This window comes from Oncorhynchus mykiss, chromosome 16 (genome assembly GCF_057628025.1).
Source record: "Oncorhynchus mykiss isolate SJ-2025 chromosome 16, ASM5762802v1, whole genome shotgun sequence".
NCBI classification, from domain to species: Eukaryota; Metazoa; Chordata; class Actinopteri; order Salmoniformes; family Salmonidae; genus Oncorhynchus; species Oncorhynchus mykiss.
The window spans coordinates 56,809,651-56,831,099 of NC_143037.1; the positions used below are offsets into that span (position 1 = coordinate 56,809,651).

The following is a 21,449-nucleotide window of genomic DNA, read 5'->3' on the forward strand; positions in this document are numbered from 1 at the left end:
AGGTCTTTCAAACGTCTTTAATGGTATCGTCATCGTTCTCCTCAAATATGATTGGCTGCCGCTCCGCCCATTTTAGGGCCAACCGGAGTTCAGTTTACCGTCATTCCTCATGCGCTCTTCCTTCGCGTTGTCTCTGCCTTCAAAAGACATTTGGACCAAGGGCAGACCACTTCCACTTCAGGAAAAACGGATATTTTTCCAGATAAATATTTCATGTTGCTTAATTTGAATGGAAGAAGGCGCTATCAAGTCAAGTGGTGTCCAACCTACCACTTCAAACAGAACGGCCTCGTCTCGCTCTCAAGTCAATCGTTTACTACTTACTTCCTTATAGTTATAGCAGCTAGATATTTTTTTTTTTACAAGGATTTGAACTCCAGCTAGCGGTGGGTCTAAGTTAGCTAGCTAACTGGAAACGCAGTTATTAACCTTCTTGAATAGCAGGAAGTGGTTTATATTTTAAGCTATTTTCTAACGCTTTGAATAGCTGATGTCCCTAAAGTTAGCTAGCTGCTATCTCGTTTCTTTTGGTTTCCACTGCCTGGAAATATTGCTTGGATTCGCAACCAGCTAAGTTAACGTTGGCTAGTTTGACAGTTATTATTTTAGTTAATGTATTGTTTTCCTATGCATTAATCGAGATAGTCGACTTCTAAAGTAGCTAGGAGGCTAAAGAAGCATCCTTAAACAAGGAAGTCAGAATTAACTATGCCAGTTGGTTGTACCATTGTTTTTGTTCAATACCATGTAGTGAGAGGGTGACTCACTGGAGGCTTTTTTAAATTGCACGTAGTAGTTTGAGCTGCAGTGGGCACGAGCAAATAGCGCAATTTATCGTCAATACCATTCTTCGCAGTTTTTCCATCTTTTGTCTCGTATTTCGATAGTTAGGATAGATCGCAAGCCAGCTGACTGAAGGGCAAAATGATTCCAGACAAAGCACCGAAGGAGGACGTATTTCATGCAGGAGGAGACTTAAAGAAGGATGCTCATGTACCCAACTTTGAGAAGTACAAAGAACTCTACCTGAAATCTATTGAACATCCAGATGGTAGGTTTATTTACAAACACATTTAAATAAAATGGAATTAGTCACATGCGCCGAATACAAGCGGTGTAGACCTTACAATGAAATACTTGCAAGCCTCAAACTAAAAATGCAGTTTAAAAAAATACAAATACGAAATAAAGGTAACAAGTAGTTAAAGAGCAGCAGTAAAATAAAACAATAGCGAGATTATATACAGGGTTAGTCGAGGTAATGTGTGTGTAGGGTTATTAAAGTGACTATGCATATATAATAACGTAAAGGGGGCGCGGCAATGTAAATACTCTGGGTAGCCATTTGATTAGATGTTCAGGAGTCTTATGGCTTGGAGGTAGAAGCCTCTTGGACGTAGACTTGGAACTCCGGTACCACTTGCGGTGTGGTAGCAGAGCGAGCAGCCTATGGCTGGGGTGGCGTATCAAAGCCTTGTGGAAATAAAAGTATTGCATGAACAAAACCTTTGATTTATACCAGCAGTAGGTCTTGTTTTACTTCTGTCCCAAGTGTATAGATTTTGCCAGCATATCTTTCACATATCTATGCTAGTGTGCATGTAACTCTACTTGTCTTGCTTCATGTTTGCTTTTTTTCTGTAACATGGTTTAGACATTTGGGAAAATCTTACTCTGAAGCTTTCCAACAACTGTGAGCATGTCAAGGAAATGTGACACAGGAAATGAATCTGACATTTGTGTGTTTTCTGGTGGTGGAGGATGATTGTCCCTATCAGCCACCTGTCATGTGTCATCATAATGGCCCTTCATTATGTTTCCTTATTCCAGAGTTCTGGGGTGACATTGCAAATGACTTCTACTGGAAGTCGAAGCACACGGGCCAGTTCATGGACTACAACTTTGACGTGACGAAGGGGGAGATCTACATCAAGTGCATGGAGGGGGCCACCACCAACATCTGCTACAACGTCCTGGACTGTAACGTTCATGAGAGGGGGCTAGGGGACAAAGTGGCATTCTACTGGTGTGTGTCAAATCAAATCTTATGGGTCACACACATGGTTAGCAGATGTTGTTGTGAAATGCTTGTGACACTAGTTCCGACAGTGCAGCAATATCTAACAAGTAATCTTAACAATTCCACAACTTTCTAATACACAAATCTAAGTAATGGAAAAAGAATATATAAATATATGGATGAGCAATGACTCAGCGGCTTAGGCAAGATGCAATAGATGGTATAAAATACAGTTTATACATATGAGATGAGTAATGCAAAATATGTGAACATTATTAAAGTGACTAGTAGTCCATTTAATGAAGTGGCCAATGACTTCAAGTCTGTATGTAGACAGCATCCTCATTGTGTTAGTGATGGCTGTTTAACAGTCTGATGGCCTGTGTATGTGTGTTAAAAGGGGTTACGGAGGCTGTCAAAGCACGCTCTCCTTGGACATTGTCTGGTTCACTGCTTGAGATTGCCCCTCTGGAACAATTTGATGGAATGCTAGGACAGGAGGCTGAATGCTTCTACAATGATCATCGGTCCTTTGTCTCTGGTCTTGTCTGAAATGACTAGTGCTCAAGACCCCCGCCCCCCTCTTTTGTAAAGCCAGCCCCAGGTCAGCGATGTCCTCATAAATGAATAGTGAATCTATGAGGACGGATGGGCTTCTAGTGCTGGGTGGGTTATTTAGGGATGTGGTTGCTATTTGTGTGTTTTGTTGGTATTAGTGAATAGGAGAGCTTTGAAGTTGAGACACAATACACACATGCTCTTTGCTCACCCCATTAACCACACTAGACTAGGTTATTTAGACCACGGGAAACTGACATGCTGCAGCTTTGATATGCTCTAGTCTCAAGTGTAATTGTCTTGTCTTGCAAATGGTTGTGCATTTACCAGTTGATGTCTAATGATGAACAGCATTGGGCCTACACTTGACTTTGACTGCGTAGGGTTACTCTGAGGTCTCAACTTAACTGATTTTAGAAAACTGACTTCTCACTACAGGAGATGTTTTTCTCACTAGTAGCATTTTGAAGTGTATTCCTTGCCGACAGGCTAGTCATTACAGTTATTGAAGTTGGGAGAGATTTTGTATAGCTTAGACATTTCTTTGTCCCACGTTGCTGTAGCGTAAAAGGCAATGCTCTCTGCAGTCCAGTGCTCATGACTCAAGTGTGAATGTCTGTCCTATCAGTTCCAATGTACTGTCAGCCATACCATTAGATTTGCCCTGCTACTTCTCAGCTTATTCAATCCATTGGATATGTCCTTTTGTTGTAATAGGCAAGCTTTTTGTCTGGGGATAGCCTACTTTAGCTGTTTTGTCCCTAAATGATCTAATTTGTATTATAAACTGGGTAGTTCGAGCCCTGAATGCTGATTTTTGCTGAAAGTTGTGGTATATGAGACCGTATACCATGGGTATGACGAAACATGTATTTTTACAGCTCTAATTACATTGGTAACCAGTTTATAATAGAAATAAGGCACCTCTGCGGGGTTGAGATATATGGCCAATATACCACGGCTAAGGGCTGTGTCTTGCCTTAGCTTTGGTATATTGGCCATATACCACACCCCCTCGGGCCTTATTGCTTAACTATAGTTTGATTATTTAGGCCTGCCTATTACCTACACATGCACTATGTTTTTGTCTGTCCTCTGCCAACCTCAACAGAGTTGGTGTCTTTGTCATCTGTACTTTGACATCTTGAACGTGAGTGGAAAGATTTTTTTTCCCTGCTGACTATTTATAGGAGTGTGTGTGTGTGTTTCGCCACACTCTGTCACCACCGAAGAGAGGGGATCTGTTTGGATGACCTTGGCCTACCAGCAATGGTGTAGTTTTCTGCCAATGAGCAGAATGCAGCTCACAAACATAAATCTAAAAGGGAGCAGTGGGCAGTCTCTAGTGAGAGATCCATGTTGTGTGAAAGCAGAGCTTTGCATGGGTATTTTCCTCCTCGCGCTCTTGCACTTAAACCGTTGTGAGATAACCGTGGCCCTCTACGGTATCTGGGAGGCATATTGTGTTGCACAATAGGAAAGACCAAACTCGGCCTTTCCTTTAGATTTCCTATTAGACACGGCTGCGTTGTTTATATTAAGCAATGTGTGTCCTGGACTGGAGAGGAGAACTTGTGTTAATCTAAATTCTATTAAGTTTATCATAAGGCTATGTGCTGTTTGCTCAAATGCATTTGCTACCTCAAATGAGAAATCCATTATCTTCTGTCTGGCAGAGTTACCTTGTTAATTTGAGTGTGAAAGTATGGCAGAGCAACAACACAATTAGTGATTGTTGTCCTTGGGTGGAATGTGGGCTGATTGGGTGAACTTGGTTAGAGTGAGTTTTGCTCTAATTTCTCAGCAGGCTCTAGGGGCTCTTGCTATGGGCCAGTGGGATAAGAGGGCCAACTGTAAGAAGGGACACAGTGCTTTAACCTCAGTCTAAGCCGTTGGGTGGGGGCGGGGGACTAAGCTAACATGGACTTGTTTCAAGATGGTCATACCATGGATGATTTAGGACCCCTTTATATATGATTTGATAAAATTGAATTGGACCTTTTACTACTATAGCCTATAGAAACACATTCATAAATGGCAAGAGACAGCCAAAAAATGAGGAATGAGGTCTCTGTTCTATACCTAGGCGATGTATAAGAAAGCTCAGAAAATAGTTTTTTTTTGTTGTACACATTTAACCCCTTATTTTTGGTGGCAAAAATCTACCTTCATTCTTCCATTCGCTTGTATGGGTTCCCTTCAGACGGGTCCTGTGACACTTGGGGGTGTAGAGCAAAACGGAGAACAACATGTTCGTGAGTCTCCCCTTTCCATAGAGTGGCCATAATAGTACTGTAGGCCAAACCGCTTGGATGTTAGACTTTTTCGTGAGAAGACTGATTTTTCGGGATGTCTTATGGTCTAACGAACACCGCTGTAGCGCGGCCATAGGCGGATGACTGCGACGTAGCCCATGCAATATCTCTATCTCTAGCTTAAACTGACGGTTTCTGAAGCAGATTTTTGTATTTTGATACTTAGATTGAAGCACGGTAGTCGATAGACTCTTAAGGATTAACAGTGGTACAATCCTGCTCAGTAACCACACCATCCCAAATTCTACCGTAAGTGCGCACACTGCCATTTTAAGAGCTTGTCCTTAGTTTGCCAGTCATGCGTTTCTCGTTTTTAAAGGCGATTCCAGAGACTAACGATTCCACAGCTCAGGCACATTGCTGAGTAAAGCAGAGAGCCACAATGTCACAGTTTATTACTTTATCTGTGGGCACATGAGATACTTAGCTAGAATTTATCCACCTTGAATATTAGCTTTGTGAGCATGTTGGTGTGCTTGAATGTTTTGAGTTTGAGTAGAAAGCAGAGGTTTAGTATTACTTCTTCTTCCAAAAAATGTTTTGGGGGGGGTAACATCTACAGTGCCTTCAGAAAATATTCATACACCTTGTCTTCAACATTTTTGTTGTTACACCCTGAATTAAAAATGGATTAAATAGTTGTTTTTTTCACACATCTACACAATAACCCATAATGACAGTGAAAACTTGTTTTTAGAAATGTTTGCAAATGTATTTTAAAATGTAAATATCTTATTACGTAAGTATTCACACCCCAAAGTTAATACTTTTGTCAGCAATTACAACTGTGAATCTTAAGAGCTTTCCAACCCTGGATTATACAACATTTGTCCATTTTATTCTTATTTAAAATTATTCAAGCGCTGTCAAGATGATCATTGTTAGACGGCCATTGTCAAGTCTTGCCATAGACTTTCAAAACAGTAACTAGGTTACTCAGGAACATTCAATGTCGTCTTGGTAAGCAACTCCAGTGTATATTTGGCCTTGTGTTTTAGGTTATTGTCCTGCTGAAAGGTCTCCAAGTTGTAGAAACATCTCAAGGATGATCAATGGAAACAGGATGCACCTGAGCTCAATTTTGAATCTCATAGCAAAGGGTCTGAATACTTATGTAAATAAGGTATTTCTATTTTAAAGTTCTAAAAACCTGTTTTTGCGTTGTCATTATGGGGTATTGTGTGTAGGTTGGGGATTTTATTTAGTTAATCCATTTTAGAATGCAGCTGTAATGTAACTGGAATAAGAGAAGGCGTCTAAATGCTTTCAGAATGCACTGTATCTCTGTATGATATCTATGTTGGTCCCCTTACAGGGAAGGGAACGAGCCTGGCGACGAGATGACGGTGACATACAGAGAGCTGCTCCAGCAGGTTTGCCAGTTTGCCAATGTGCTCAAGTCCCAGGGGGTGAAGAAGGGCGACCGCGTGTCCATCTACATGCCAATGGTGGTGGAGCTGGTGGTGGCCATGCTGGCTTGTGTGCGCATCGGGGCTGTGCACTCAATCGTGGTGAGTAACTAACAACCTACACCTAAACTGTCTGGATTAGGCCTGTTTAGTTTTGTCAATATACTAGTATCTTGATACGATAGCAGATTTTCCGTGGCAAAAAAACGAAACACGAAGCAGACTTCATGATCCTTTAAAATCCTACTTTATGTAAAATATTGTGTGCTATAGCTTGCGAAATAACAAGTGACTCTGGGGGACCACATGAGGCTGTTTTCCAACATTAGGACTGTTTTGCTTCATGTTTTAGTTTCTTTTTCTTACTGACGTCATACTGGTATCATTGACAACCCTAAAACATATAGACACATCATACCAGCCGGATTTATACCGTCATTAAAGTGCACTTCAGCGACCTTGAATTAGTAGGTGAAGTGGCTGTAATACCCATTTTGCCTGCTTTTTCCTCATAGACTTAGAAGGAACATATCTATCAACACCCTACAAGGCAAACATAATAGGCAAACACTTTAGAGTGCATTTGCACACAGTGCACAGTGTATTTGATGTGTGTATTTCTGTGTGTACACTATCCAGTTTGCAGGCTTTTCGGCAGAGTCGCTGTGCGAGAGGATCCTGGACTCCCAGTGCTCGTTGCTGATCACGGCCGGTGAGACTGCAAACTAAACTGCAGTAATAAAGAGACACTTATTAGATTGGATTACAGTGCCACAGATTATCCCCTGACCCCCTAATCCACAGTGTTAATTAGCGTGGCTTTGTACTCATCATAGTGAGCCCAGCCCACTGTACAGGCCTACTGCATCACTGTACAGCTTTGGATTTGGAGTGACGCTAATCGGATAACCACCATAACCTCTTTAGATGGTGACCCATTGTGAGTGACTGGGTGTGGTCCTGGGCAATTTTGGTCTATGGCTGAAGACTGTTACCAGGGGAATTAAGTGAATTAAAAATGTTGCACGTTAGCGACACCCGTTGGCTGCTGTTCAATTACACTAGACATGTATTCGTTTGACATCCTAAAACATTTTGGAGCTGAGCACGCAATACTAAAATGTTTTGCCACATATGAATATAATCTAAGAATCATTCATTTTTGTTGTCAGCGGATTTTAAAATATCAATATGAAGATTGTTCCCAGGTTGTGACAGGTTTATGCCAATGCAGTCAGACCGACAGTACCAGTGAAGTCCTGTCGATTGCAATCACTGCCCTGCCTTTCTCTCATTGATCGGTGTGCACCCTTTGACCTCATCCGTTCTGAACTCCCCCACCCCCATCTCTCTCAGATGGCTTCTACAGAGGAGATAAGCTAATCAACCTGAAGGTGATCGCTGACGACGCACTACAGAAATGCAGGGACAAGTAAGGACACACTTTCTATCTGACTAGCTAGTCGCGTATACAGACTTCTACTCTCTGTTTGCTAGATATTTACAACACATCCTTGCCGATAGATACCTGTATGTTTACTTGGAGAGGGTCATGCAGACTTTGTTCATGTGAATCACAACTCTGTCCTTTTACTTTGTCTCTTCCTCTACTCTTTCACACTGCCCCACTCTCTTCTCCATCTGTCAGGAGTTTCCCAGTACAGAGGTGTATCATGCTTAAACACCTGTCCAAGGAGGTGGAGGCCATTCCCCTCAGCTCTCAGTCTCCCCCAGCCAAGCGGCCCTGTCCTGACCTGCAGGTGAGACCACCAGAAAAAGCTCTCTCACGCCCCACAGTCTCTCTACAGGGTTCTATTCATTAGGGGACACCATTGCAAAAAAATTTGCAACGGAAATTAAAAATGGGTGTTTGTTATTGGACAATTTTTGTATTTTATTTTTTGACCCCTTCTCCCCGATTTTCGTGGTATCCAATTGGTAGTTAGTCTTGTCCCATCGCAACAACTCCCCTACGGACTCGGGAGAGGCGAAGGTAGAGAGCCATGCGTCCTCCGAAACACGACCCTGCCAAGCCATACTGCTTCTTGACATCCTGCTCTCTTAACCCGGAAGCCAGCCGCACCAATGCGTCGGCGGAAACACCGTACAACTGGCGACCGAAGTCGGCATGCATGCGCCTGGCCTGCGCGATAGGACAAGGACATCCCAGCCGGTCAAACTGTCCCCTAACCTGGACGATGCTGGGCCAATAGTGCGTCGCCTCATGGGTCTCCCGGTCATGTCCGGCTGCGAGACAGCCTGGGATCGAAACCGGGTCTGTAGTGACGCCTCTAGCTCTGCAATGCAGTGCCCTGTTAGTTTTTTTTCCGGTTGGTGCCTAATGAATACGACCCCTGTGTTCATAGGGCAGGTTTAGGGCACCTTTAACATTTGCTACTGTTTAATTAATATATACCTTATCACTTTAATGTTAACTCCCTACTATGTTTGTATTTCACGTATCTCCAGAAACAGTCAACACGTTTGGCTTTTTCTCTTTGGTTTTGTGTACAATGAAGTGTAGATAGTCCATCGGCGAAGTCGGTACGGCTTTTGTCTCGATGTCATGGTTCAAATGACATGAAGCCACCCCTTTTTATGTTTGTTCAAATAGGCCTAACCGTCTCCATTAACCCCTTCTAGCAGGAGAAACAGAAAGACAGAGTAAAGAAAATCCGTCCCGTCCCTCAGGTATTTCAGATTTCCCTGAGCTTGAATTCTCTCCATTTCTTGTCCTTTTCTTCTTAACACCTGTCTGATCTACTTGTCAGCGGTAGGCTAACCCTGGGGGTGGAGCCTGTTACACACCTCTCTGTCTGTTTGTCTGTGGTCTGTCAGCTCACACCGGTCAGGGGTCCCTTACCTGATCTCTGTCTAGCTTTAGGCTTTACTTTCGCTGTACTTAAAGCTGCAATATGTAACTTTTTGGGCTACCTGACCAAATCCACATAGAAATGTGTGTTATAGATTTGTCACTAATTGAGAGCAAGTCTAAGAAGCGGTAGATGTGAGCTTTTTTGTGGCGGCAGGTAGCCTAATGGTTAGAGCGTTGGGCCAGTAACCGAAAGGACAAATCCCAGAGCTGACGAGGTAAAAATCTGTCGGTCTACCCCTGAACGAGGCAGTTAACCCACCGTTCCCCGGTAGGCCGTCATTGTAAATAAGCGTTTGTTCTTAACTGACTTGCCTAGTTAAATAAAAAAATATTTATATCCTTCCCGTTCTTATGTGTCGCTTTTGAGTCTTACTTTCAAACAGCTGAAAATACAATATTTTTGGTTATGGAAATTATATTTCACTGCTTGTATTGTCACAAACTGAAATTAGGCAAACTATTAGAATTTTACCAACCAGGAAATGTCTGACCAATTTCTGTGTAGTGCATCTTTAAGATGGTGATAAAGGTTTGACCTGAAAGAAACACTGTTTACATGCACACTAATAATTCGACCTTAAACTGATTGTGGCAGTTGGCAAATGATGCAATAGTCATGTAAACGCCTTAGCAGAGTATCTTAGTTGGCGTAAGGTCAAAATCTAAGTAAACATACGCCAATTTTAAAACGACTGATTTTCTGAGCAATATTCTGAATTATTAAGCCCTGTAAACACCGAAATCGGCGTTCCAGCGGTGTAGTTGATCGTTGCATGTGGTAGCACCAGCCCAGCGAGCCAACCGCTTTAGTGTGAGTGAAGTGAGTTCGGAACAACTGAATGAATGGGTCTTAGAAGTAGTTTTCACATGTCCGAACTGTGAATCAAATATGCTTCCCAAAAATAACATGTTTGCTGTGGTAGAACGTTTATTTTGATTGCGTTTTTTTTCTGCATTTATCAGTGCCATCAAGTAGCCTGATTTCAGATGTGTCCATATAAACAGGATTGTTAAATAAATCATTCTTCTTGCAAAGCATGTCAACTTTTATTCAAACTATTGTATTAATCTGACTATCCACAATAATCACATTATTGTGTGCATGTAACCACACTCACTGAAGGATAAACAATGACTAAGGTTTCAGATAAGAGGTAATTGACCCCTGACTCCATGTAGATGTAATTGATCACTCATACTGTAAGTGTGGTCTTTCATTTCATGTTTCAGATGATGTCTGTTTTTTTTTGTCTTATTGAGATTGTGCACCACTGTCAATATACACTCAGTTTATTAGGTACACACATCTTGTACTGGGTCGGACCCTCATTTTCCTCCAGAACAACCCGAATTCTTTGGGGTGTGGAAATGATGTTCAGTTGGTATCAAGGGACCTAACCATTTCCCACACCATTACACCGCCAGCCTGTACCGGTGACAGCAGGCAGGATGGGGCTGTGGACTCGGGCTGCTTACGCCAAATCCTGATTCTGCCATCAGCATGACGCAACAGGAACCAGGATTTGTCGGACTAGGCAATATTTTTCCACTCCTCAATTGTCCACTGTTGGTGCTGGATCCGCTTCTTGTTTTTAGCTGATGGGGGTGGAGCCCAGTGTGGTCGTCTGTTTCCATAGCCCATGAGTGACAAGGACCGACTAATTGCGCGTTCCGAGATGCAGTTCTGCACACCACTGTTGTACTATGCACTTAATTGCCTTTTTATGGCCCGCCTGTTGGCTTGCGCAATTCTTGCCATTCTCCTTCGACCTCTCTCATCAACGAGCTGTTTTCACCCACAGGACTGCTGCTGACTGGATGTTTTTTGTTTGTCACGCCATTCTCAGTAAACCCTAGACACTGTCGTGCGTGAATAGCCCAGGAGACTCGTCATTTCTGATACTGGAAGGGTGCACCTGGCACCGACATTCAGTTACTTTGGTCACTTGTTTGACCCATTCTATAACGTTCAATCAAATAGTAAGTAAATGCTCCGATGCCTGTCTGCCTGCTTTGTATAGCAAGCCATGACCACTTGACTCATTGTATGTAGGAGGGAACCATTTTTGTGAACAGGTTGTTGTACCTAATAAACTGGCCACTGAGTGTATATCAATACATGTGCAACACTATCAATGTTATGCACATTTGGCATATTTCAGGAAAAAAAATCAAGAAATGTAGGGCCCTACCCATATTTCTAGAACATATATTCCGTGTATTTCATTAGCCCCACCCATATAGTGACCTTTAACCCCTGATAGCAGCATTTTTGGAGAGTAATTTTATTGTGAACTCGGAGTTAAAACATTTAACTTCTCTCACCATTGTTTCACAGACTGTTCAAGTGTAAACAACGCTTCACTTAGACTTCCCATAACCTTTTTTATAGCTCTCGTATTTTGTCTTATTTGAGCATGTTTGATTTGAGCTAACATTCTCACTCCTGATTTTAGGGATTAGGAACATTTACACGTTTCTTCCTACTGCTATCATTAGGCTTGGTTGTTGCTCTTGACTGAATAGAATCAAAGTAAGATTAGACTTTTTGTTTTTTCCTATGATCGTTATCAGGATGTCTTGATGTGGTCTCTCTCGAGCTGTAAAAATGCAGGGTTCCATGTCATTGTGTGGTTTTTACCAGTGTGTGTGTGGTTCCGCCAGGTGCCGTGGAACCCTGAGGTGGATCAGTGCTGGCTCAGCCTGCTGAGTGGTGTGTCTGAGGAATGTGAACCAGAGTGGTGTGACTCTGAAGATCCCCTCTTCATCCTCTACACCAGCGGCTCCACCGGGAAACCCAAGGTACACATGCTATGCAGCAGTGGCACTCTGTTTCTAACTCCCTTTCTCTCTTCTCTCGGTTTGATATAGATTTTTGCACTCTGTCTTCACATATGTGTAAATGCTGCTGTGGTGACAATGTGTCTTGTAATCAGGGTGTGCTGCACACGATCGGTGGCTATATGCTCTACGTGGCCACCACCTTCAAACTGGTGTTTGACTACCATCCTGAGGATGTGTACTGGTGCACGGCCGACATTGGCTGGATCACGGGCCACTCCTACATCACCTACGGGCCCCTGGCTAACGGGGCCACCAGTGTCCTGGTGAGTGGATGGCCACAGGCTTAATACTGCTATTTAGAGGAGGAAGAGGGCAGTCTGAAATGGAACCTTATTCTGTTTGGAATCTGGTCTAAAGTAGTGCACTATATATAGGGAATAGGGCCCTGGTCTAAAGTAGTGCACTATATAGTTGAAGTCGGAACTCCATAAATTTCGTTTTAAGAAACTATAGTTTTGGCAAGTCGGTTAGGACATCTACATTGTGCATGACAAGTAATTTTTCCAACAATTATTTACAGATTATTTCACTATCACAATTCTAGTGGATCTGAAGTTTACATACACTAAGTTGACTGTGCCTTTTAAACAGCTTGGGAAATTCCAGAAAATAATGTATTTGAAGGCCTACCTTCAAACTCAGTGCCTCTTTGCTTGACATCATGGGAAAATCAAAAGAAATCAGCCAAGACCTCAGGAAAAAAAACTGTAGACCTCCACAAGTCTGGTTCATCCTTGGAAGCAATTTCCAAACGCCTGAAGGTACCACATTCATCTGTACAAACAATAGTACGCAAGTATAAACACCATGGGAACACGCAGCCGCCATACCGCTCAGGAAGGAGACGCGTTCTGTCTCCTAGAGATGAACGTACTTTGGTGCGAAAAGTGCAAATCAATCCCAGAACAACAGCAAAGGACATTGTGACGATGCTGAAGGAAACAGGTTCAAAAGTATCTATATTCACAGTAAAACGAATCCTATATTGACATAACCTGAAAGGCCGCTCAGAAAGGAAGAAGCCGCTGCTCCAAAATCGGCATAAAAAAGCCAGACTATGGTTTGCAACTGCACATCGGGACAAAGATCGTACTTTTTGGAGAAATGTCCTCTGGTCTGATGAAACAAAAATAGAACTGTTTGGCCATAATGACCATCGTTATGTTTGGAGGAAAAAGGTTGAGGCTTGCAATCCAAAGAACACCATCCCAACCGTGAAGCACGGGGGTGGCAGCATCATGTTGTGTGGGTGCTTTGCTGTAGGAGGAACTGGTGCACTTCACAAAATAGATGGCATCATGAGGTAGGAAAATTGTGGATATATTGAAGCAACAAGACATCAGTCAGGAAGTTGAAGCTTGGCTGCAAATGGGTCTTCCAAATGGACAATGACCCCAAACATACTTCCAAAGTTGTGGCAAAATGGCTTAAGGACAGCAAAGTCATAAAAGCTGAAATAAATAATTCTCTCTACTATTATTCTGACATTTCACATTCTTAAAATAAAGTGGTGATCCTAAGTGACCTAAGACAGGGACTTTTTACTAGAATTAAATGTCAGGAATTGTGAAACAGAGTTTAAATGTATTTGGCTAAGGTGTATGTAAACTTCCGACTTCAACTGTATATAGGGAATATAGGGCCCTGGTCTACATTTGTGCACTATATATAATGTCGTATGACCTTCAATGTGTCTAAAACGTCCATAGTCCATTTGGACAAATGTTAGAGATTTGTTTTATAACCAAGTCATGGTTTTATTGACGAATATCATAAAGTGACTCATAAAAGTGTGTGTGTGTAAACAGGAGGGGAAGATGGAAGGGGATGTTATTTTCTACCTCTACTTCCTCCTGTAGTTCAGACAGCTAATGATGACTTAGGTTATGATCATGAGGTTGTTTACACCATCTGCCTCTGGCTCGGTTTTGATGTGAATTTGATACATGTTCAGTTCGAGGGTCTGCCCACCTATCCGGATGTCAGCCGCATGTGGGAGATAGTCGACAAGTACCAAGTCACCAAGTTCTACACGGCGCCCACAGCCATCCGCCTTCTCATGAAGTATGGGAGCGAGCCCGTCCAGAAGTGAGTCTCCACACTCTTGGCTCATTCAGCCTGTTCCTCACCAGGATTGTGTTCATTAGGGCACACTGTAACAAAACGGTTCAAATTGGACAGTACCTCCTTGTTTGACCCTGTTTTTGTAAGTAATTTCTATCCTGTTGAACATGACCTAGGCCTGAGTATGATGGGGCTTCATAGTACAGAAGAAGCATTCCTGTATCTACAGATTGAGTTCTCCATCTGTTTATATTATAATTTAGTCCACTAGAGTCTAAGTTGGGGGGGTTCTACTAAACTATATGGAATTTGTTTAAGATGGTCATACCAAGAATCATTTAGCTATTTGAGTTTATGGACCCCTTAAGGCTGTGGTCACCAACAGCCTGTTGACTGGTCGATCTCCAAGGCATTCCTAGTCGATCGCCAAACATTTCTATTAAATAAACAAGGATACACCTTGTTTCTTTTTTTATTTGTCCCGGGCTGTTGGCAGTAGGTGCACCCGTTTCAGCCACTCTGTGTGCCGGGTAGGCAACATTTTGAACCATTTAGCCCAAACTGTTCAGATGCTACAGACAGAAGTTGGCAGATTGGATATACCAACTTCAGTCCTATGACTCTTGTGCGGGTTGTAGAGCAAAACCGAGAACACCATCTTTCCATAGCCCGAAAATGTCTCTTTGCCTGACAAACACCTCTCTAGCTTTGCCACCTTTCACAGCAGATGTGTAAGGCTGACATCGGCCGACGCAGTGGATTGAGATGCAGACCATGTTAAAACACATCTTTAGCTTAAACTGACAGATTCTGATGGATTTTTGTATTATGCTCATTAGATTTCCAAGGAGCCATGTTACCATGACCTGGATACAGTCCTTAGCCGTGGTATATTGGCAATATTCCCGAACACCTCCGAGGTGCCTTATTGCTATTATAAACTGGTTACCAGTGTAATTAGAGTGGTAAAAATACATGTTTTCAGGGCTCAAACCACCCTGTTTATAAACTTACTATATGTATATATGTGTGTTGGCAAATGTCTGCATGTTTTGGTTTCGTCCTTTTGTCTGAGGCTATGGGGGTGTCTGTTAACCCTTTCCCTCCGTGTGTGTGTCAGGTACAAGCGGGATTCTCTGAAGGTGCTGGGGACGGTGGGGGAGCCCATCAACCCGGAGGCGTGGCAGTGGTACTACAGCGTGGTGGGGGAGAAGAGGTGCCCCGTGGTCGACACCTTCTGGCAGACTGAGACCGTCAGCAGTTTATTATTCTTTTTAATGAATTTTAGATTAACACACATCAAAATGTAATGTTACTGAATAGATTGTATTGACTAGAGTGGCTGCATTGCCGAATTCTCTTGACTCGCTACTTCACGCACATTTCTTTTGTCCCCTGTGGCGATGATCGGTCTTTGACTGGCAACGTGTACCGAAGACATGATCATTTTGTACAACAAACGTCATCGTCTGTTGTAACAGTAGGCTATTACAAACATAAGCAGGACACCGACAGGCAGTCTGTGTGCTACTGCAATGTTCTTAGTTACAACAGACAGAAATAGCCTACATCCTAATATATTTTTGTAGTGTTGGTTCAAATCACTGTGGGCTTTTATTTCAGCTGGTCATAAATAAGGCAGAGACGTAGGTTACATTTATCATGTTGATCAAAAAATGTCTATGTGATCTGGTTCTTTAGCTCTGGGTAAGATGCTTCCTGTGGGGGCAGAATGGGGCGTTTACCTTCGGTCACGCAGTCTGTCTTGATTCAATACGTTAAAGACATGGATGAGTTTATTGAATGGACATCTTTCTGTAACTGTAATCTCTGTTCTGACTGAATCTCTTCCCATTGGCTTCTGTCTCAGGGTGGCCACGTGTTGACTCCTCTACCTGCTGCCACGCCCATGAAGCCTGGGTCTGCTGTAAGTGTTGTTATATTGACAGTATCAACTTCCCCATTCCTGCTCACTGAGATGCTCCCTCCCTGTCATCATGTGGGATAAGTTGGTCTAAATTGCCGGTCTTTTCCCATTTCTCCACCAGACGTTTCCTTTCTTTGGAGTTGTCCCTGCCATTTTGAATGAGTCTGGGGAGGAGCTTGAGGGACCAAGTGAGGGTTACCTGGTAAGACACCGGGAGCAATTGGTTATCCAGAAGTTTATGTAGAGATCTACCCAGTACTAAACATTAGATTAATTCTCACTCCAATACGCAATATTCTCACTACAGTATGCTGTCGGCTGTCTATATTTGATGAAGTGGATCTTCACTACTTGCTTGACTTTGGACATCCTTGCTTCTTATCCCCCTCAGGTGTTCAAACAGCCCTGGCCAGGAGTCATGAGGACTGTGTTTGGGAACCACCAGAGGTTTGAGACCACCTACTTCGAGCAATTCCCAGGATACTACGTCACTGGTGACGGTAAGATGAGTCTAACATGGCTAACATCCTGAGCACCATTAATGACTGAAGTTTTGTAGAATAACTCACATTTCCCATTTGTATTCTTTGTCTCATTGTGTCATGGACAGTGTGTTTTTGTGTATACTAAATCAAGACCCTTTGTTGTTGACATGGAAACCACAATGTATTGCTGTTTTCCCCCCCCAGGTTGCCGTAGAGATAAGGATGGGTATTACTGGATCACAGGGAGGATAGATGACATGTTGAATGTCTCAGGTGAGCACTTCCATCAGCTGGAGCTCTGTGAAATGTGATGTACAGTGTGTTGGAGTTGTCTGTACTGTAAGGTCTCTTGTCCTGTCATCTGCACTACTGCTAGTATAGTGCTCTAACAGGTTCATTTATCTTGAGCTGGGGAAGGTATAGGACTACCACTACTAGGGCGCTGTCTGCTGTTGTGAAATATTAAAGGTTGTCTTCTAGTCATGGTGCATGTAAGAACCTTCTCTAACTTGTGATTTACAGTAGAGACCAGTGGACTGTTGTACTATATGATAATCCTGTGGGTTGTGTGTACATCAGGTCACCTGCTGAGCACAGCAGAGGTGGAGTCAGCCCTGGTGGAGCACGAGGCGGTGGTCGAGGCAGCGGTAGTTAGCAGGCCGCACCCTGTCAAAGGGGAGAGTCTCTACTGCTTCGTCACGCTTACCGAGGGAGTCAGCTTCAGCCGCACCCTGGAGGCCCAGTTAAAGAAACAAGGTATGTTTTGGTTTTATCTGTGTAAAGCCAACTACAGTACTGTCACTGAACATGAAGAGGATTGTCCTACACTGTCTGCATGCATCCCACACCGACAATATGTTTCTGTATTGGAGCTGATGACTAATGCTGTTTATCTGCTTTGACAGTGAGAGAGAAGATTGGTGCCATTGCCACTCCAGACTTTATACAGAATGCCCCAGGCCTTCCCAAGACCAGATCAGGTGAGCGCGTACCTTGGTTATGATTTTATTCTGTACGAACATGGTTTTGAATGTGAACATGTAACATTTTCCACTATGACTTGATTTGAAAGGTGTTTTGAATGAGAGCTGGTAACTTCATTAGTGACTGACTTGCCTTTACTTCCCCCTCTGTGTACACAGGTAAGATCATGCGGCGTGTGCTACGTAAGATTGCCCGTAACGAGCGAGACCTGGGCGACGTGTCCACGCTAGCCGACTCCTCGGTCATCGAACTGCTCTTCCAGAACCACTGCTGTGGCGCAATGTGAGCTCACAACTACAGAGGAGGCCACAGTACCCTGACACTCTTACCGAGGCTGAACAGGGAGGACGAGGAGCAGAAGGAGATGTATAAATGTAACTGTAGAGCCTTCACTGTGGGACTCAAGCCAACACTTGGGTTAAAGAAACACAACAAAATCCCTCTAGTTTGTCAGCAGTTCAGTTCTCCCCTCTTGAGTACACTTAATGTACTATTAGATTCAAAAGTTTTTTTTTTTTTTTTAATTCTCTCCATTTGAACTATGTAGACTTGTTATTTTGTCCTTTTTGTTTCATTGCCGTTTGACAAAGGATTGCTATGCATGTTTGTCTGCACGCTTGAAATGTTTTAAGTTTTTGAGATGCATTTTCCACTCCAGCTTTGTCTTCTAGAGGCAGAGGGGGCTTGTGTACTAGCAGAACTGCGCTGAACACTCCTCTTTCCTCTGTTTAGACTGGGTTGATTGTATTAGAAATAAATCCAAGGTCCCCCTTTGAAGAAATAGATGAAGGATACCTGAAGCCTTCATAAACCCTTTAAATGGCTGATGTCATTCACCAGTAACTGTCATGCTATTTCAGAGGGTCTGACGGGTAGTGCCACATAGATTCAACGACCTGTTCTATTACCCTTTATGTATGGTATGGCTTTGCTTCTACAGAGTGTACTAAACGTTAAGAACACCTTCTTAATATTGAGTTGCACCCCCCCCCCCCCCCTTACCCTCAGAACAGCCTCAATTCGTCGGGGCATAAACTCTACAAGGTGTCGCAAGCGTTCCACAGCTTTCACCTGGTCAGTCTGTCATGGAAAGAGCAGGTGTTTCTAATGTTTTGTAACTCAGTGTATATGATTTGTGAATAACTGATTTAGTCCTTGTAAAGGATTTCAAGACTTCATAAGTTGTTTAAAGTGGGACCAAACATAACATGTAAGACCTGTTTTAAATGTATTCTAGTATTTTAAATAGTTTGAAATATCATTGTGTCCATGTGCCAACACTCAAAAAAAGAAACAATTTTAACAGTAAGCTATTTGTTTCGAAAGCATTTGTCTGTATGTCACATGTTTTTCAGTTTTCTTTTTGTTGCCCCTTTGTATCAAAGTGACATGCAATAACAGTAAATGGACTGACTGATCTGTTTATTATTTTGGGATGTTAACCTGTGTTCTAGGCACCAAATGGTAGAAAACAAACCAACAGGGAGAGACTACTTGGACTTTTTTATTTTTCATTTTCTGTTGAACTTTTCAAAATGTTTTCCATTGCATGTCCTAATGAGTACAACTCTGTGCTGGGCATGTTGGAGCGCTGTGATCGTTCTATTCATTCAGTTGCATCTCATCTCACACCTTTGCACTTCTTCTTGACCTTTCCTACGTTTCCAGTAGATGGTGCTATTATTATACAAGACCTACAGTATACTGTGTTCAGTTATTAGCTAGAATCCTTAGTTTCTACATCTGTTTTTCATCATGAATTAATGATGCATATATCCATTGTTTCTTGAAAAAGATATCTAAATGCTTCATGGGCTTAGTTTAACTGGCATACACCATCAGAACCCTATAAGCTTGTTTTACTCCAATGTTTGTAAACAAACAATATATGTGCTCAAAACATGGTTAAATTGTAATATCAAGGATGGTCAGACATTGCAGCCATAGTGCTATCTATGAATTTCAGTGGTTCCATTTCTCCGGGCCCATCCTTCATCTTTTACAGAAACAAAGGCTATTGACTGCTTTGTTATTGTTTCAATTAAGAACTCTGGTTTTAAAGAACAGGATCTTTGGGTATATGACATAAAGAAGGATAGAGTCCTGTAGTGGCCAAAAGGCCATGTTCGCATTGGCAGCGCCGTTGTATACTTCCACCGTTTTAGTGTAGTCATTGGGTGGGACTTCCAATTTCATTGGCTGGTGACCCTGTTGGGGCATGTCCAACCGTGTCATCAGGAGGGATCAGCCAAACGTGAAGAAGAAAATTGACTACTTCGAAATGGAAATAGCCTCTATGGCACTGCCCGTGCTGTCACAAACGCTATAATGGCACAGATACAAAGACGAGTCCGCTATATAGTATCTGACCGACTCATGTCATGTTCAATGTAATAATGGTATATTTAGTTCCTGATTCAGAATACTCTAGGTAGGAGACAGGAATACTCCTGACACCATACTTCCCTAATCAGCCTCACTGCTTTATGCTACGCTGACTGGGGGCTTCTTCATCTTGTCGATAATTGACATTTGTCTGCAATAATTGGCATTCTTTTTTCAAGATCACTTGGATACATAAGATGAGTAAACCAGTCCTTAATCTTTTCCTGTTTTTTTGTGTCGCATCCATTTTTCTGGTCATTTGACTGAATCATAAAATAGTCTAATATTGGAAAGTGTGAATGTATTGAAGGATATGCTACTGCTGTAAATGAAGTAATTCTGTGTGTGCTGTCTGGCTTGCTTATATAATTGAGATGTAGCTGACCCGTTATTGTTTTGTATTGTTTGTTCATGCTCTGTTTCATCAACTGCCTATTTAACTGGAAGCCACCAGCCAGTATCCTGTAGAGTTGAAGATGAATAAATATATTAATGATCCACTCCCTCTTCATTGTGTTCTACTCACTGATTGATTTCTCCTAGAATGGAACCTGCCTTCTGTTTAAGTGGGACCAGCACCACCCTCAAGATGGCAGTGATAGAGCATAGATAAGACTTAGTAACTGTAGTAGTATCCTTTGTCATTGTGTGTAGACTGGAGAGAGGGTATACTCCACAGGAGGTTGGTGGCAACTTAATTAGTGAGGACAGGCTTGTATTGTCTGGAGTGCAATAAGTGGAATGCTATCAAATACATGTGTTTGATACCATTCCATTTGCTCCAAACCAGCCTTTATTGTGAGCCGTTCTCTCAGTAGCCTCCACTGAACTCTAGCTATGTCTATATAGATTTTTCAAATTCTATTGAGTCTATATAATGAAGTACATGCTTATCTAGTATAGGAAATTGATACGCACTTGTATGATGTTGATCGGTAACATGAACCATTTGCTGGTCATGGGGATGGCTGGGACTGAATAATTGATGAAGTTGTTATTGGTTTTGGGGTAGAGGCTGGTGACGCTGGGCTGTATGTATTCATTGTATTCATGTCCAGCAGCATGTGTTCATTATATATATCCGGCTCCCTTCTTCCAGCTCAGTTTTGCTCAGGGACATGAACAGCCCTAATGACGCTGTGGTCGTTCATCAATGAGACAGGTGAAGCAAAGGGGTTTGTCCTCATGTTTTGGTGAGGTGTGTGTGTGAGAGAGAGTGGCTGGGAGACCACATGATGTGTCAGGTTATTGTATGTCCAGGTCACCAAAATCCATATCTAGCTAGTTCACAGTATCGGACCTACGGTATGTGCCTCTATGCTTTGTCCTCTTTTTAGCATTCCCTCCACACATAAAACCTGAGCACCCCCGGGCTTGCATCTGAAATGGCACACTATTCCCTATATAGTGCACTACTTTTGACCGGGGTCGATATGCCTCTAGTCAAAAGTAGTGCACTATATAGGGAATAGGGTGCAATTTTGGACACAGTTTCAGATTGATCCATTCATCCGTAGGTTCGTCTTCTCAACCCTCCTCTGGTGATAGATACAGTCTATTCAGGTCAGTAATAGTAGACCCTG

General features: G+C 42.6%; 1 protein-coding gene across 6 annotated transcripts; it reads left to right on the plus strand.

The window, feature by feature from the left end:
* The first annotated feature begins 57 nt into the window (after nucleotides 1–57).
* Nucleotides 58–20,366, plus strand: LOC110492305 (acetyl-coenzyme A synthetase, cytoplasmic). 6 transcript variants are annotated; one of them, XM_090203460.1, is made up of 19 exons: nucleotides 70–1,051; nucleotides 1,831–2,026; nucleotides 6,209–6,404; nucleotides 6,942–7,014; nucleotides 7,659–7,734; nucleotides 7,951–8,062; nucleotides 8,946–8,993; nucleotides 11,842–11,979; nucleotides 12,114–12,284; nucleotides 13,976–14,109; nucleotides 14,925–15,005; nucleotides 15,206–15,338; nucleotides 15,956–16,012; nucleotides 16,134–16,214; nucleotides 16,404–16,512; nucleotides 16,702–16,770; nucleotides 17,077–17,253; nucleotides 17,403–17,477; nucleotides 17,640–20,366. In XM_090203460.1, exons 1-19 carry the CDS (start codon nucleotides 925–927, stop codon nucleotides 17,765–17,767), a joined length of 2,181 nt encoding a protein of 726 aa, XP_090059586.1. In that variant the 5' UTR covers nucleotides 70–924; the 3' UTR covers nucleotides 17,768–20,366. The 6 variants fall into 6 exon arrangements, with proteins under 6 accessions (XP_021422190.3, XP_090059586.1, XP_090059587.1 ...); XM_090203461.1 differs by having other exon boundaries at nucleotides 8,949–8,993; XM_021566515.3 differs by lacking the exon at nucleotides 14,925–15,005 and having other exon boundaries at nucleotides 58–1,051.
* The last annotated feature ends 1,083 nt before the right edge of the window (nucleotides 20,367–21,449 follow it).